The following is a 19,455-nucleotide window of genomic DNA, read 5'->3' as shown; positions in this document are numbered from 1 at the left end:
AGGTGATTCTTTTTGCACCATTCTAATGGCTAAGTCTGGGGTAAGAAAAAATCAAAATCACTGATTTTTTCTTGCCCCATACTTGATTTTTTGTTCCCCAAGTGTGAGCAGCTTTTACCCCAAAATTGATTTTTTATTTCCCCGATCATATTTTTTGTCATATAGTGTCTCTTCAAAGCATAATAAATCCTTTTGTACTTTGAGAGAAATAAGTATTTGTCCTTTCCAAGGACTGACTGACTTAGCATAAACTCTCTTTTTAATAAAAACATGTTCAGACTTGTTAGATAATACACTTCTCCTGATTTTGGATGGGCATCTCAGCCATACATCTGTAGAGACAATATTAGTGGTAAAAAGTGAACATATCAGTATCATCAAGCTTCCAGCACATTATACAGATGTTACAACCATTAGACGTTGCTTGCTTTGAGCCTTTAAAATCATACTATGATGCAGCACTGCAACAGCATGTACATCAGACATGGGCACGAGTGCCATCACAAAAATGTGGCTTTGTGAATATGCTGTGCAGTGCCTGGAAGCAGGGACTTTCGACTGACAATGTAAAGGCAGGTTTTCGTGCTACTGGAATATATCCTTTGAATTCAGAAAAGTACAATAAAGATCGCCTTTGTCCTGTGAAATTGAAAACTTTCAAAACATGGCTGGACAGAGGGCGCCCAAAAGATGACGAAAATAATCCTGTGGTATTGGATGCTATGACTGATAAGGAGGCAGGCATCAACGACTCACAACTAATTCCGTCATCAGGAATTCAGCAGGATGTTTTACAGAGATCTACTTTCATTAACCAAGAAGTAACGCTAGTGCCTGGAGCAGATGTAGACAAGCGTCTTTTTGATACATCAACCATAGCTAAAGAAGGATCACCCGGCTGCAGTCACTGGCTGGATGTTCAAGGCCCCACTGATAAAGATGAACTTCTTGAAGATATTAAGAAGGATATTCAGCAGCGAGGAACACTTTATGCTAAAAATTTGAGTTGGACGGATCTCGTCAATGAAATTCAAGCAAGGGCTCCAACAGGAATGAAGTTTAATATCCTGTTGGTAGCAAAGGAAAAGGAAACTTCACTGGAAGAGATTTGAATTCCAGAGGACGTAGTGGAACACATCCTCTCACAAGAAGAAAAATCAACATGCATAGCCAAATTATCACTCAAGGAGAATGCAGTAAGGAGCTTACAAGTCATCAGGTTCCGAAAGGAAGAATGCATATGAAGTTAAGCAAGAGAAAGATAAAGGATCCTGAATCACTTTCCGACAGCACAACAACAGTTGAAGAAATAAACTTGGAAAGTGATTCTGCTGATGACGTAAGTTTCAGTTTGGATAAAGATGAAAGCGACATGGAATGTGAACATGAAGTGGTACCAGCTCCAACAGAAACAGGCATTCTTGTAATATCAGAAGATTCTGTTGGAAAGTACTATGCAGTATACTACACTGAACCATGAATGATTAATTTTGGGGAAAAAATAAAAAAAACCTTTGCAAATGATGAAGGCGGCACAGTAACGAAATCTCAAGTTTATTTTCTACAAAAGAAGAATATCTCCAGCAACCCCAAGGAATGGACCTGGATTGAGCGGAACAAGGACAAAAAGGACATTGATATTGTTGATATAACGTACATTTTCTACGGGCCAAAAGAACTTATGGTGAAGAAAGGTTTCTTTAGATTCCCAGATGAAATGGCATATGCTCGTCTAAAGAAGATAGAAAAGGATTTGTTAATTGAATTATAGCATGAGTATGCATGATTTACAATTCATACCAGTGAAATGATTTTCATTTTGTTTATGGAAATTATAATGAAAATTTTTTTTCACAATTAAATACCCAAAAATACACTTTTTTTATCTTTTGATATGATTTAACTTTTGTTCATGTTAAACTTATCATTTTGTATGGAAAAACGCATTTTAGTTTCTTACACATGTTTCTTTAGTCAAAAATAAACATGATTTGTTCTTGCCTCGATATGATTTTTTTTTTTTACCCCATTTCGGGATAAAAAAAAATCATCAAAAAATATTGTTAAAAAAAACATTAAAGGTCCTAGGCTCAATTCCTTTTCATGATTTACTTAGCATTGAATATTGATAAATATGAAAAGGTTTAACTGGAAATACAAAATCAAATCGAGGGAAAAATGAAAGTTTTGTGTTTTAATTGTTTTTTGCCCCACTTGACTATACTACTTTTCTTAATTCTTTTTTTTTTTATGTACAGAAGTTATGAATGACTAATCTCGACAGGTTGCAGTAGCAAGCGAATACGAGACTGACAGCGCTCACCCTGTCGTCGACAAGTATCAAGTCATCCTCTTCATTAACGTGAACCGAAGGTTTGTTCAGTTAAGCTTTAAGTCTAATTTAATATATTTCTCTAAAAGAGGTAATGGCAGTTTTTTCTTTATGAAGCAATGAATTTCCTGCAATTTGGTGAGAACGAACAGTTTCTAGGAGTAGCCAAATGGTCTAGTCTCCCCAAGTTGAGGCATCTAGGCACCACTTACATCTTTTATGATTGGTGTTTCTACATCTGTCTCAACTGTTCTCTAATTGGGGCTTTTACATCAATCCATCAATAACATTTCACGTTCTTAGGCCCGTTATTAGGCCTATTGTAAAATATCAGTGACATGCTATGCAAGGCTCCGACAGGTCTCACTGCTTGGAAACTTGATTCCTTCCATCTTTCGATCTTGAAAGCATAGAACAAGTTTATTTTCTCAATTCCAATTAGATCTGAGGGTCATCTGTATTTCTGATATTGTGGTATTACGTTCAATTTCCGTCTTTCTTTTCCTGACAAGTATAAAACCCGTAGCTTTAGGGAAATGTATTGTTGTAAGTACTATCAAGTTTCTATGACTCAGTAATCTTAGGCCCATTAGCGTCTAGCGAGAATATTTTATTCAATGAACTTTTAAAATTTTTCTTACGAGTCATATAATTTTAAAAGTATTTTTAAATCAACATTCAGCCAATTTAAGGGTAAAACATTTCATCAAGGTAAGGTGGTAGTTCAGGATGTCAAGAAACAACACGATGACGTGTATGGAGCATAAAATGTAACCTTACGAAATGTCAAATATGTTTTACTCTTTTCATATTTTCGTGTATAGGTTAAACTTGGCCATCCATGTATTTCGATCACGAAATCCAAACGATACCCCTAGAGGAGGGGATCATGTACCAGAACAATAGCTAACATTGCCGCACATTATGGTAATAACCTCTGGCGGCCATTCAGACTAAGCTGCTCTCTCTCTCTCTCTCTCTCTCTCTCACACAGACACACACACTATAACACTGCGGATATATATATATATATATATATATATATATATATATATATATATATACATACACACAGATTATATATATATATTTTATAAATAAATATATTAACAAGCTTTTATTCCATCACTAACGCTGAATACTGGAGGTAACGTAGCTTCCCTTGATTATTGCTAAATTGCCGGATTAGAGAACTAGTATTCCATTACATAGTATTGTTCCTCATGTTCAGCAAATATGTATTAGTCTTAGAGTGGTAGAATAGAACTTTTACATTGTGTATGAAAAAAGAGAAAAAGAGAAAGCCCCTCCACGCCCGGAAGAGAACTGATCGGAAACCAGTAAGTATTCAAATATGATAAAGAGCTCCTACAGGCATCATAGTGTTGAAAAAGACCTATGAGGAAGTGTGCTAATATCGTCCGAACACATGATGCTTGATAATCAGGCAAGCTAATAGATTTCACCTACTCGGGTGGCGACTAGACCTAGACTAGCCTAGATCGGACCCGGGAAACCCACTGTAGCATAATGAATAGGCTTCGGTTTGGACGAACAACGCTGCTGATGTGGAAATTATACAAGGGAACCTGGTTCCAGCACCACCCGACACTGACCCGGCCCAGGGTTTTGTTGAATATTACTCTAGTCTCCGCAACACCAATAATGGAAATGTGTTCGCCCGTATTATTTTCGATGACAAAGAAGGAAAAAAAGGAGTAAAAAAAAAAGGTATCCACAAAGTAGCGTTGCGTTTATATGACCGCGCGCTTGAACAGACACATTTGCCTTATGTCCTCCTGAAATTGTATGGCTTGAAGAAGTGCCAGTGTCCATATCTTCAGGTATGGTTAGCGTTGTCTCCTGTGGCTGGGCTTTACTACCCCTTCTGTGAGTTCACTTTGTTGCCCGTGATACAAAAGGGTTGGAGAAAACGCCAGTGGTAAAATATGAAGGCTGAATACGCAGTTTAAAGTCTGCGAACCTAAATGGACACCGGGAACAAGACAACTCTCTCTTCCTTGATTCAAGAAAAAAAAAACAATAATAAAGAAAATAAATCAGTTGGACGTAAGAAACAATAAAAAAAAACAGTAAACTGCGCATTTCGAAACATATAACCACGGGCCCAGATAATGTATGCGCCATAGAAACAACAACAGTGAAGTAACACGACCCATTTTCCGAGCACCCACGAACCGATAAGCAGAGAGCTGTTTAATAAACAAGTCACCTGCAGGCGACAGAGATCGCATTTCAGGTGCCAGGTTTCTGGCTGGACCTCCTCACATTCCCCCGATTTTCAGTCCGTCGTCCTTCCTGCAAAGCTATCTATAGGCAATGGGGATCGAGGCTCATTCGTCGGCGGCCCTTTCACACTATGTCGCACCTACATGCGACACGATGTCGCACCTACATGCGACTAGCAGTCGACTATTATCTCTAATGTACCTTTTCACACTATGTCGGTCCGGCAAATTTGCCGGTCCGGCATCGCATTACAGCCGACAGGCCCCACTGGACATGTCCGGTGCTGCACCCAGACGCGATTGCAGTTGGCCATTGCCTTCAATACGTGTCTTCACACTATGCGATTTTTTCCTGCATATACGTGTGACAGCAGTAAACCTCCGCTGCTTCTGGTGATCGGGTGCATTGGGTATTGAAAACATTTGAGGGATATAAATAGTGTTATTCCCGTTGCTGAATAACTACTGGTTCCATGCAACGAAAAAACACCATAGAATAATAATAATAACAATAGTGTTATTCGTAAATAAGAAAAAACTACAGGTATGGATAGCTTAAGTATAAACTACTGAGAAATGATTTACTAAATGATTTGCTGTTTTTTTCATTTAGGTTACATAAACGTTTTGATACTGAAATTATTAGAAGGTTATCGGCAGATTATATATATAAAAGAGGACTAAAAACTTTTGATTTCGATATATATGATTTTTTAAGAAGTTTTTATAGTTAACACTTACGTTTTATTTACATTAATTAATGAAACAGAGAGATATATGGATTTTTTATATCAAAGTAAAATATTTTAGTTTTTGAGATACATATATCAGTTTATACTTTTGATAAATAGGGATGTTTCAGCTAACACTGGTTGTTTTCATTTCTCCTTTTTAATTTCTATATGGAAAAGCAAATTTACAAGGAAAGGTCCATATTATTTCCTCTTACTTGATGGTGACTGCCAGTTGTTGTGCTGGCGAAATATCATCTCTGAATGTCGTATTTCTTTTAGCAACTGGTCATGTAGACGTGACAAGAGTTCATCAAAGGTTGTTTTAGACATTCTGAGGTAACTGAAAAATTTATCATTATCTCTCTTCAGCTCCTCAAAAACTGTGGCAAATGCACCGTACAAGTGCCTTTGTGTATTCAAAGGGTGTACCTATCCAGTGAATTCTAGATTTTCTCTTCTTTTTTTCTCAAATGTAATAAATAAAGACAATAATTTTCTCTTCCTGTCCATCTAGTCACCACTACAGGCTGAGAGCAGACTGCAAGCGCTTGTCAAAAATTGGATCACTTTGTACGGCAGTCGGACAAATGTACGATTTGCGCAATTTTGTGTCGCATTTAGATCCGGCACTGCAATCGTATCTTGGTGCGACAAGAATCGCATAGTTAGGCCTACACACCGCAAGTCATGAAATGGTTTAACCATTCTCACCTCTTAAGCCTAGTACGCTTCCCGTGGTTCATTCCCACACTCGTTGTCTATATATATATATAGATATATATATTATTATATTATATATAATATATTTATAGATTTCCGTAAAAAAAAAAAAAAAAAAAAAAAAAAAAAAAAGAGACAATTAAAGAAAGAAAACGAACAATCAGAGTCTATTCATAACTGTCAAGCTGTCGAAACGTAGAAACTCCCTACACACATACACACGGCTCTGCTCACCTCTCCCCTTGCACTCACTCACACTTCCTGAAATTGACAATTTTTCTTTGCCAATAATTCTACCTCTCCATCTTTTAAGCACGTTCTAGGTCTTCCCTTCTCCTTCTTCTCCCTCCTCCTTCCCCAGCCCGACACATCCATCCCCCACCTCCAAAACAAACTTAACACTTCAAAATTACGTATTCTCCTGACGGCAGCCGGCGTTTTCGAGCAATAAGACAGCAGCCGTCTATTAGATGAGATTACTCATTAGGATTTCACCATTTTTTTTCTTGCTTTACCCCGAATCAAGAAACTGCAGCTCCGCCCATCACTACTCAATTTTATATATAAAGCTCTGTAAATTATGGTGGTACTCAATGTGAACTTGAAAATGTTGAATAAACTACGAAATTACTTGTTCCAAGTCTGATATTCTCAAGCACTTGGACTTTCGTGCTACATTGAATATATATACTATATATATATATATATATATATATATATATATATTATATATATATATACTATATATACATAACCATATATATAACAGACATGTATCATTTATATATATATATATATATATATATATATTATATATATATATAATGTAATATAATATCTGTACATCTTGCTCTCCAAGACACAGGCTATTTGAAAGGGTACAGTGGTACCAATGCTTATACAAAAGAAAAAAAAAACCATATCTAGTGATTCCGATACATGAGTAAGAGTTTCCTGTATGTTTGCTTATCCTATTCTCACTATACTTTTTTTTTTTCCATCTGTCCATCCGCCTGTGGTGGTCGTGCATGGTAACACTGCGTCCAGGGCTTAAAATATTTAGGCTATGTGTAAGTTTTAGGTAAATAAAAGGATATCTGGGTGTACATTTGCAACTGAAAAGTGTTTTAATAACTTACTGTATGTGAATTACACCGTTAATATTCGAAATAGGATATTACTTAAAGCCCGGGGCGCAGTGTTACCATACGCAAACACCACAGGCGGATGGACAGATGGAAAACAACGGAGTATAGACTCAAAAGTAATGCTGCATCAATAAAACGGCTTCTACTACCAAAATGACTCGAGTCTATCTATCAACAAAGAACGAGAACACCAATCCCCTTGCCGGTATGGGTAAATCCATACCATATTACGCGTCACTTACCCTGAGGTGCAAATACTAAACATGGCGGAAGCTCCTTGGGATGCCGTGTTTAGTGCTAGCCCCTCGAGGGCCAAAGAATGACATACACCCATTTCTACATTGTGTGGTCAACAAATTATATTCGTAAACGATATCGTCGTGCGCATAATATGGTATGGGTTTACCCTGGACTAAGATAAAGGTGGATGCATGCCGGTTAATGCCCACCAGGCCAACTGTTTACATAAATCATACTGCAGATTTACTGTTTAGTACCATATAGGTCAAACGCCCAATTACAAAGAAAGGAATTTATATACAGTCATTCCCTTATTTTCGAAGTAGCTTCATCAACAGACATCATTAGTGTGAAGGCGTAATACATACAGCACAAGAGGACGTCAGGATCTGTGGCTGGAGACCGCAAATCCCAGGAATTTTGGAACTTACGAACCCGAATGACTAAGAAAAAAAAAAATGAGCGGGAACCGATTCACACTATTCTTCGTGTTGGATTAAAAGACGCGCACCGGTAGGCGCATTCGGCTTTCGGCTTATGAGTTCGTCGTTTGACAAGAAATCGTGAATGTCTCAAAGGTGTCTTTACTTGGTAGCCTAATCTGACACTACTTGGCGTGAACACAAGAGTTGCTTAAAATGACACAACAAGCGTTACAGAATGGCCTCATCCGCATGTACAAATGACCAATCTTAACTGGCATTTAAATATTTTTACGAAGATGAAAAGCTTCAATCGAACGCCATATATATATATATAGATATATATATATATATATATATATATATATATATATATATATATATATATATATATATATATGTATATATGTGTGTGTGTGTGTGTGTGTGTGTGTGTTTATGAGTGCGTGCTTATCATGTTTCAAATAATGCTCTCTTCATAAAAACAAACTTCAAAGTCTTATTTATGAAGGACATTCTGTAATTCTTGTGCCATTTCAAGTAACTCACATACTCACCTTGTATTTCAAAAACAAAGTTTCGACATTTCCCAAAGTCAGAAATTGGCATTACATGAAGTGGTAAAAATACGACTTCGGTCTACCACGGCTGCCTTCTGGAATTTTACAGAATAGCGTCACGGATACTACACCTGTTCACGCTTTTCTGTCGTCTGGTCTGGTCTGGTCTGGAGAGAGAGAGAGAGAGAGAGAGCCAAAATATTTTGACTAATTCGTCCACAAGGCATGACATTTCTTTTTACATAAAATTATATTCCAGGACAAAAAGTTGCAGTTATCATTGTCGAGTTCACTTATGCTATTGTAGTATATAGTAAAATATTGTTCAACAACTTTGTTTTGATCTTTACTTTTTCAATTAAGAAAGTAAGTAGTGCATCTTGTGTTTTGATAAAGTACTGAAAATACAAAATGTGCAACTTTCTTCATATTCCTTCCGTAGTCGTGTTAAATTTTCCATCTAAAACTTCTTTTATTCTGACAATAAGAAGAGTTGGTAACGTACAGAATGCCGGGCATTTCAAAGATGATACTGCCAACATGTGTCCCAAAACATCAGAAAAACTCGCGAACACGAGCAAATATAAAACGCCGTGTTGTTACTCGACTTGGCCTCCAACCGCCCCCAAACTCCCACCCCGCCCTTGATAACAACCAAAGACGCCATCACTCCCAGACGGCCTCCGCGCCCAGCACAAAACACTTTCCTGTCAAGTGGCGAACACTGGCCGCTTTTCTTATGAAAACGTTGCTTATTCATTCATCAAACAATCTAGGATCATCGCAGGCACCTTCACAAGTTGCTACTGGCCGTTCTCTCCTCCCTAAGATATACTTTTCACTAAGGATTCAAATGAAAACACGACAGATGGTGATGAAACTTGTGGTGCCAGAAATAATAGGTTACTAAGGGCATGAGGATATGAGATTATGCTAAACAATGTACAACGAAGAGATCGGATTACTTGCTCCTCAGCAAACATTTGGACCAACTGTATTAGCTATTCGTACAACACAGAGCGAGGAAAAGGAGATTAGACGCCAACAAGGCGTAAATTTAATGTCATTCAAAACCCAAGATCGAGTTCGGCTACTTTTCATACAGAAAATGAAAATCTGTAAACAAGGATATTACTACCATGAATATTATAAAAATAAATACAACAAAATGCAACTATATGAACGACAACAGCGGAGAAATTATATATTTCTGAAAATGAATAACATTAAATTTTAAAGCGCATTAATGTCATCTGGCAACTTGGCGATGAAGCGCTTATCTGTTACGGGCAAGATAAACACACACACTTGAGGGGAGCATACACTTGCACGAGTAAAAACTGAGTATAGCAGGGTATATAAGTACAGTAACTACTGACTTCCGACGTTGAGTTGTATGTATACTCTCCACCAAGTACTAATTCAAGGTGTAACTGGTTCCTAAGAATAACCTGCAAGTAACAAATAAATAAATACAACTCGTGCAATAAAATAAGAGTCGATACAGCTAATATTTTATTTAAAAGTATTGTACACTTTTACCTTCTAAGAAACCTCCATTACTATGAGATTCACAGCCAGTATGCCGGTGGTATATTTCCCAAGTCTGGAAGAATATAGGATAGTGGAAAATTAGGACCAATCAAAGCGCGTGGAGCTGATCCATGACGCCACAAGCCACACCTTTTAGCTACAGTCTCATAACCATTACTGCCAGTCACACTGCCTAAGAAAAACTTCCCTGTTTCACAATTTACGGCTTGTATGACCTATACATTTTTTTCAGATCTATGCAAACAACATGCATCACTAATTTAACTACAATACATTCTTCTAATGAGATACACCGTGAAATATATTAAGCGCTATTGGTTTCTCCCACTTGGCAATAATGCTTGCAAAGTAGATATTTACTGCATAAATAATATTTTCATCGCGCGTTGCTTATTTATATACTTGCAATGCGTGTTTAATGCCACTTATACAAGTTGCAATAATTCATGGGATGAATCAAATAATATACAAGATGGTAAAATTGATGGCATGGTAAAAATGATGTTATATGACCTGTAATTAGCACTACAGACTACAGACAGGAGGCCAAGAACTTCGTGGCACCCTGACTGCCATCAAGATAAATTTAATCTTGGACTTTGAAAGTGACGACTTTAAAAACATGGAGCATAGAAAGTTTTTCAGGCATTACTGCCTGTTGTTTCAGGCTATAAAAAGGTATTATGTACAGAACTAAAATAATAACTGCCTAATGCTTAAATGAAATGTGGAGGATACAGTTTTGATGACAATTTTATGCACCCCGTAGGGGATTAGTGCCGTAAGTACACCTCATTCGGTGCAATGTAGAATTACTTAAAGTTCTTTGCAGTGTCCCTTCGTCGCCTAGCTGCAATAATTTCATTCATTTTACTGTACCTTCGTTCATATTCTCTTTCTTCCATCTTGTTGTCCACCCTCTCCTCACAAGTGTTGCATAGTGCAACGGCGAGGTTTTCCTCCTGTCTGTAACACCTTTCAAACCTCTGTCAATTTCCGTTTCAGCGCTGAGTGGCCTTGGTTGCCCCAGTGCTTGGCATAATGCCAAATATCTATATGTAAAAAAAAAATAAAACAAATTTATGCACTTAATTTAAGGCATACATTTGGCCATTGACTGTGAGATTTTATGAAAACAGTAGTATACTCATATACTACCGTTATCCCTGTTGAAAAAGTTGGAAAAAAGTGTCATCCATATTTATTTTCAAGCATATCGCAGTTCTAATAAATTTATGCATTATTTCTGCTCTAGTTCAGCTTAGTAAAAAGTCTACTGTAACTCCATAAATAGCTAGTACTATTCTGTACTCCTATAATTGCTAAAAGTATTACATACTAATGAAATACTCATTTTAATTCTTTGCACACAATGAATGACAAGTACGAAAGGTTTGCTAAGAATATTAAATAAATTAAGTAATCAGTGTTTTCTTTGTAAACAATGAATTTTAAGCAAAAACCATGTAAGGGCTTGCTAAAAATATTCAATAATGAATTATATTATCACTTTTTATTTGTTTGCACACAATGTATGAAAATTAAAAATCAAAAGCAAAAAATATTCAATAACAAAGTTTTTATATATTTACACACAATGAATGACAAGTACCAATTCGGCATCGTGACTGGCGGCAGTAAATCAGTAATGGATATGGGACAGAGGAGGGAGCTAAAAGGCGTGGCTTGTAACGCTATGGATCAGCTCCACGCGCTTTGATTGGTCCTAATTTTCCCGGTCCCTATACTCTTCCAGACTTGGGAAATATGCGTCCCCCCGCTGTTTTTCCGGAATAAAATTTTATCAACGTACCTAACAAAGATAACAGTTTGTCACACGGCATCTTACATCCCTACCTAATTTTTTACAGTATTCTGTATTACGAAAATTGCATAATTCTGGTAATTACAAGAGTAATACCGACTTCTTGTAGACATCGTCAGCAAACTCAAGTGGAATGTCTTTCGAAGTTAGTATAATGATGTAACTTATGACGTCATTACCTTGCCTCCTCTTCGATGGATAATTGGCTATTCGTGAAAAAGCCTCAACCTCTGGCAACAATGAAATACAACCAATACTCCTTGTTTACACTTCGTAGTAGTAGTAGTAGTAGTAGCCTTGGATATCCAAGTTTACTCCTTGCCCAAAAAAGGACCCTATTATTCATTTTGCTGTTCAAGCTTAGGTAGGGTTTGCCACAGGCCTCCTCACTTCTAAACAATTGTGCAAGTCGAATCACAAAAGCTGTCATGCTACCATGGGGACAATAACTTATCATAGCCGGCATTCTTGAAGCCTTGACAAAGTACGAATATTCATCAGAATTTCAGAGACAGCTGTTTGTCGTCATCACCTTGTGGGAGGAGTCTGTCGCCGTCATATGGTTACGTCACATATAACTTTGAACCCATACATTAGGGTGCTCCGCCACTTGCTTCGACTGCTTTATTTTACTCTTATGAATGTACTTTTTTCTCATATAAGTAATAAAGAATGCAGGTAAGGATGTAACGTATAATATGGCTGAGTAATATCTTTGTCAAATGTAATGTATAATAATATGGCTGAGTAATATCTTTGTCAAATGTAACGTATAATATGGCTGAGTAATATCTTTGGCAAATGCACAGAAAAAAGTAATTCCGGAAAAACACCGGGACAAAGGCTCTGAATCTCATAGCAGTGAATATTTGATATGTAACAGCATGATAACCACTCGAACTGCATTCTGTACGGTTTGAACAGTCCCGATGCTGACATGTTTCCTCTCATGATTAGACAATGATACAGCAAATTAAGTCCCTATACATAAACAGCAAAAAAGAGGAAAAAATAAAACGGCAAAATGTAATAATGCTAAACAAGCCATGGCAATAGTGTTTTACTGTACTATATTAGCGTCCGCAATGCGTGGCATCACAAAAAAACCCACAAACCCAACTGTGACTAAGTACCTAAACTAGAGTACACAAATGACAAATCATAGCACACGATCACACCGCAGAATTAATCTTCATCCTTATAAGTAGGAGATACTACGTGACTTCACTGGCGCCCGCGAAGGCCAGGGGCTTTTATTTCTCATTTTTTCATTATTCACTTGTTTGCTTTTTTGCCGATGTGAAAGATGGAAGAACATCTCTTTCTCCATGGAAAGATGACAAAAATGTTAAGATACTCACAACAGACAATGCCGCTCCTGGCTAGTAAGGATGTCCCAAGGCTTTGTCGTGACCATCGTCTTGCGTAAAACGCCGAAGTATTTATTCTAATGATCTCACCCCTCATTGGTCAACTGGAATTCCTAACTAAAGAAGATGCCCATCTTAGCATGACACCCACTGTCGTTCTTGGACAGGCTACGCACAGGTAGTCACTCAAAACTGATGCCGCTTGAAAGTCAATACATTCTAAGTAAATCTTTTCTCGAACACTCGAAGCGCTCTTCTTGCCAAAAACAAGGCTTGCTCCGACCTCCAGCCTACTCGGGACCCGTGCAAGATTTCCCCTCACGCATAAGTTGTAAGCATTACTATAATCCTAACTTTTACATAAAACGGGCTAAAATCTACAGTCAAATAGAGCCTTGTTTCACCAACGAAAATTAAAAGAAATAAACTATAAATTATTAAATAATATTTCTGTACCGTTTAACATCCATATTATTAAATTTTTACATTTTTATTATAATAAGTAAATCATAAATATCCTAAAATTCCTGTATCTTTAACTCAAGGCAAAACACCTTTTTCAGACTTTTTTAGGCTCCTCCAGACACCTTTCCTACAACCCCAATTAGAACAGGAATGACAACAACAAAATAGTTTGTAGGCTTACTCCCTGAGTAAGCGATAACATCGAGCTGTATGAATAACAGTAAATTACTGGAAAGGAAAGCTCTAAGTTCTACAAGGTGGAGAAATTACTTCATTTCAGCTAACAAAAAACCTTGAAGAATTGTTCACCTTCCTGTCCAGATGTGTATGCGTCCCTTCAACCGGAAGCAAAGGGTATGTGCTCTACATAAACATAAGTCAGTGAGAACGAAACTTCAACAGACGAATCTCTGAGGAGCTGAAATACTTCAAAGTTCTCTATGAAACAACTGCGTTTAAGGAGGAATCATTTAAGCTTGGAACAAACCCAGCCACCCCCCCCCCCCCCAATAAAAAAAAAAAATTCAGGTGCACCAAATAGCAACACAAATTTACAAAAGCAACATCTGGCGAAAGTAATCCTGGCTAATGTGGTGCTACCGTCAATTAAGGTCTACTAAGTGTTCCCCAGTTCCTGTGTTCCCCGGGTCCTATGTTTCCCAGGTCCTTTGTTCCCCAGGTACTGTGTTTCCCTGTGTTCCCCAGGTCCTATGTTCCCCGGCCTATGTTCCCCAAGTCCTGTGTTCCCCAGGTCCTATGTTCCCCGGCCTATGTTCCCCGGGTCCTATGTTTCCCGGGTCCTATGTTTCCTGGGTCCTGTGTTCCCCAAGGTCCTCTTGTTCCCGGGCGGTCCTATGTTGTCACGGGAGTCCTATGCTTTCCCGGGGTCCTGTGTTCCCCAGGTTCCTATGGTTCCCGGGTCCTATGTTTTCAGTCCAGAGGTCCTGTGTTCCCCAGGAGGGTACCTATGTTTCCCGGGTCCTATGTTTCCCGGGTCCTGTGTTCCCCAGGTCCTATGTTCCCGGGTCCTATGTTCCCCGGGTCCTATGTTTCCCGGGTCCTGTGTTCCCCAGGTCCTATGTTCCCGGGTCCTATGTTTCCCAGGTCCTGTGTTCCCCAGGTCCTGTGTTCCCCAGGTCCGATGTTTCCCGGGTCCTATGTTTCCACCTGGGTCATGTGTTCCAGAGTCCTATGTTCCCGGGCCTATGTTCCGGGTCCTGTGTTCCCCAGGTCCTATGTTCCCGGGCTATGTTCACCGAGGTCCTATGTTTTCTGGGTCCTGTGTTCCCAGGTTCCTATGTTCCCGGGTCCTATGTTTCCCAGGGTCCTGTGTTCCCCAGGTCCTGTGTTCCCCAGGTCCTATGTTCCCGGTCCTATGTTCCCGGGTCCTGTGTTCCCCAGGTCCTATGTTCCCCGGGTCCTATGTCCCGGGTCCTGTGTTCCCCAGGTCCTATGTTTCCCGGGTCCTGTGTTCCCCAGGTCCTATTTCACTGGGTACTATGTTTCCGAGGTCCTATGTGTTCCAGGGTCCTTGTTTCCCAGTTCCTGTTTGTTCCCCGAGGTCCTATGTTTCCCCCGGATCCTGTGGTTTCCCAGGGTCCTATGATTTCCCCGGGTCCGGTGTTCCCAGGTCCAATGTTCATGGGTTACCCTATGTTTCATGGGTCCTGGTTGTTCCCCAGGGTCTATGGTTCCCCAGGTCCTAGTTCAATGGGTTCCTATGTTCCCCTGGTCTGTTTCCCCAGGGCCATATGTTCCCGGTTACTATGTTTTCCCAGGTCCTATGTTTCCTGGGTCCCCTATGTTTCACGGGGCCTATGTTTTATCCAAGGGTCCTGTGGGTTTCCCCAGGTCCTATGTTCCCGGGGCCTATGTTCAATGGGTCCTTTATGTTCCCCAGGACCTATGTTCCCCAGGTCCTGTGTTCCCCAGGTCCTATGTTCCCTGGGTCCTGTGTTCCCCAAGTCCTATGTTCCCTAGGGCCTATGTTCCCCAGGTCCTACGTTCCCTGGGTCCTGTATTCCCCAGGTCCTGTGTTCCCTGGGTCCAATGTTCCTTGGGTCCTGTGTTCCCCAAGTCCTATGTTCCCCAGGTCCTATGTTTCCTGGGTCTTATGTCCCCCAGAACCTATGTTCCCCAGTCCTATGTTCTCCAGGACCTATGTTCCCCAAGTCCTGTTCCCTGGGTCCTATGTTCCCTGAGTTCTATGTTCCCCAGGACCTATGTTCCACGGGTCCTATGTTCCCCCCGGGACCTATGTTCCCCAGGCCCTATGTTCTCCAGGTCCTATGTTCCCTGGGTCCTATGTTCTCTGGGTCTTATGTTTTCCAGGTCATATGTTTGCTGGATCCTATGTTTCCCAGGTTTTATGTTCCCCAAGACCTATGTTCCCCGGGGTCCTATGTTCCAAGGGGCCAATGTTCTCTGGGACCTATGTTCCTCGGGTCATATGTTCCCTGGGTTTCATGTTCCTCGGGTCTTATGTTCCCTGGGTTTCATGTTTCTCGGGTCTTATGTTCCCCAGGACCTATGTTCCTCAGGACCTATGTTCCCCGCCTTATGTTCCCTGGGACCTATGTTCCCCAGGTCTCATGTTCCCAAGGTCCTATGTTCCCTGGGTCTTATGTTCCCCGGGGCCTATGCTCCCTGGGTCCTATGTTCCCTGGGTCTTATATTCCCCAGGTCCTTATTCCCAGGGTCTTATGTTCCCGGGTCTTATATTCCCCAGGTCCTATATTCCCAGGGTCTTATGTTCCCCAGGTCTTATATTCCCAGGTTCTTATGCTCCCCGGGGCCTATTCAAGAGATCACCGAGTCTGACAATAACAAACTTTTGAAAGTCAGAGTTGTAAAACTTCCAAGTATATGTTCTAAATTTTGGTGGATGCTGTTGTTACTGAATAAAACAATATTATTTTGCTTTGTTCTTTTGAAATGAACTCAATTCTGAAGGTTAATATTTCACTGCACCGAAACATTTTTCTTCAACAGGTTTGTCAATAAACGTCACAATTTTTACTTCACTGCAAAGTTGTTTTATTCAGTTACGTAAGGAATAATCACAGGTAGAACATGAAATAGGATACATGCAGGTGGCAGTAATTCCCGAAATCAATTGCACAGCTAGCTAATTTAACACTCAAACGTCGAAGCCATGGATACTTATATGCTACTCTGACAGTTTACATGAGGTTGTCTGATCGCTTTTGCCCCTCATCATAAGTTCCTTTGCGGATCAGCATTTTACATAATTGCAGTCACTTAACTTGAAACCGTGATCAAGAAAATTACTCCTTATTAACCTCATTCGGTGTGGAACATCAACAAAGACATGCATCTTCTTCAAAATACAAACCACGCATGATTGTTGTATCGGGGTTGAAGAGGTCCTTCCTTTTAACTTAGTGAATTCATGTTTTTCACGTTTCCAAGTGTTTTGGAAAGTTGCTCCTTTCGTTTTACCTGTGTTGGAAGAACACCTGCAAATAGCACAATAACGAGGCATTTTATGTATAGGGAAAGCTACCGTAAGCAACAGAACTTAATGTTTTGTAATAAACACTTTCAGTTTACCAGTTTACATTGGGTACAAGGAAGAGCTTTGCACTGAACACCAGCTTTGTTTACAAACAAATGGAAGACTACCATAAACACTCGGTATTTTACCCTATACAAGCTTAAAACAGGCTACATAGGACCCGGGAAACATAGGCCCCTGGGAACATAGTCCCTGGGTAACATAGGCCCCGGGAAACATAAGGCTCCGGGGAACATACGTCCGCAACCCTAAATTTTGTTGTTGATTAAACTGGCTTAATCAAGTCTCTTACCCCAGGAACACCTCGTAAAACAGTCTCGTTTGCTTATTTGCCACATGAACCATAAAAAACAAAAATAAATATGGGAGTCGCAATATCTTTGGAAATTAATGCTATGAGTATAACCGATATATAAATCTTAATATGCAAACCATGGTAATTCAGTGCTCCGATGCTGTAGGTCGTGAGCGCTCATAAAATCTGCTGGCAACTGCCACACTTCTAGATTAGAACTGCATTGAATCGGCTTCTCTAAATACCTGACCATCATTAATGGGATTACAGCAGTTCAGGGGCGAAACGATTTGCAAGTTTTCGTTACAGAATTATGAGTTTGGCATCAATAATATAATAATAATAATTCTGGATGAAATCAATGTTTAATCATTAAGGCTTATTTTATAATTTTTCTTTTCACAGAACAACACACTAATTGGAAAAGGAAACTATTTTACTGCCACAGACGAATTTAGGTTTATACAACTGTCGAGTGATATCGACTGTCCTTGGATACATCAATCACTCAATAAAAAAAATGTAATTTTTCATGCGTTTTTCCCTAGACATTATTTTCAACAATTAGGTTGAGGTAATTTTCAGAAAAAACTGTTTCTGAATTTTCACGCCACACAAACACACACACACACACACAGAGAGAGAGAGAGAGAGAGAGAGAGAGAGAGAGAGAGAGAGAGAGAGAGAGAGAGAGAGAGATTCCCTGTCAAAATAGAACTTCGGCCACTGACCTATAGACTGAACATTCCTGGACATCAGGTGATTATAGTAGGCTCCTACATCGACAACACTGCAGTTAGTATAATTAAGTTTTTTACTTGAAATTTTGGTCTGTTCTCGACAATGGATGAGGACTTCCTAAAACAAGACTTTTTTCAAAAATTCCCTCGAGCATCCAGATGATCATAGCAAACAAAAACACAAAAGGAAATAACCTCAAAAGGATCTGGCTTTGGGAAACTTCTTAGTCGTACGTACATGATTCACCGAGAAATGTCGAGGGATATCGTCATTGCACAAGCAGAGATTCTTCGTTGAAATCTCTAAGAAAATGTGTTTATCTCTCATGAACTTCCCGCTAAAGATCACATGATACATTACAGTAAACTCACCTCAAAAGGGTGTTTCAGTGATTCTTGCAAGTGTACAGGATTTCACGACATGAGAGTGTTACACTGTGGTGTTCCTCTTACACACTTTCACGGTCAAGACCCATGGCAATAACTGGCCATAACAGTCAACTCAACACTACAAAGTAACGCGGCTCGGGAGTGAGTTGCCGACTAGTGGTAAACTAGGCAGTCGGTCCTCCGGGCTCCGGCTCCGCGGAAGCTTTTTGCTTCAGCCCAAATGTCGTACGGCAGAGAATTGTCTTTAGCCTGGCAAGTGTTTTGCCCTCCCAGAAATGCATTCTAATGAACAGAAGTTCAAATACGTAAATAGATAGCTAAATCGTCATTATAATGAATGCAATTAGCCAATTCATTCGTGTCATTCTCACTCTTGGAGGTCTGAACAAACAAAGTGACATTTAGATTCAAGAGTAAAACGGATATCCTGGACTTTGCAATTAAAGTTAACAGTTTGTCACACCCTCTATTGACACAAACTTACTTCCACTCGCGCGAGAGAGTGAGATAATACATTTGCAAACATGTCAAAACGGTTTTTCAAATCAGTATAATCTCCACAAGGCGTTGGCCTATATCCTGGAAAAATCCAGTCATGACATTGGAACTAAAGGGATATATATACGTATATATATATATATATATATATATATATATATATATATATATATATATATTATATATCTATGTATACTTGTATATAGTGAGGACAATCATGTATCCTTTCTCTCTCGATGAAGTTATTGGTCAAGGACTCAAGATCAAAAAGTAGTAAACGACTTATGAAAATTCACAGTATTATAGCAAATGTCGGTTTTGTAATATTTCGAGAATAATTTCCTTCTAGGATGATTTTCTCCTAATTTGAACGTT

At 39.3% G+C, this 19,455-nt stretch overlaps 1 protein-coding gene across 2 annotated transcripts in view; it reads right to left on the bottom strand.

Moving 5' to 3' along the window:
* The window catches only part of LOC135204803 (galactosylgalactosylxylosylprotein 3-beta-glucuronosyltransferase P-like), a 132,079-nt gene extending 113,328 nt beyond the window's left edge, over positions 1 to 18,751 (bottom strand). The window contains exon 1 of one of the 2 annotated variants that reach the window (XM_064235029.1): positions 18,184 to 18,751. In XM_064235029.1, coding sequence (XP_064091099.1) covers positions 18,184 to 18,208 — 25 coding nt within the window. In that variant the 5' untranslated portion in view covers positions 18,209 to 18,751. The remainder of the gene's footprint in view (positions 1 to 18,183) is intronic. The other variant, XM_064235108.1, reaches the window with a different exon arrangement.
* Positions 18,752 to 19,455: the final 704 nt, after the last annotated feature.

The sequence above is a fragment of the Macrobrachium nipponense genome, chromosome 11 (genome assembly GCF_015104395.2).
Source record: "Macrobrachium nipponense isolate FS-2020 chromosome 11, ASM1510439v2, whole genome shotgun sequence".
Lineage (NCBI taxonomy): Eukaryota > Metazoa > Arthropoda > Malacostraca > Decapoda > Palaemonidae > Macrobrachium > Macrobrachium nipponense.
The sequence above is the reverse complement of the archived record's forward strand: the minus strand, read 5'-3'. Positions and strand labels throughout refer to the sequence as shown.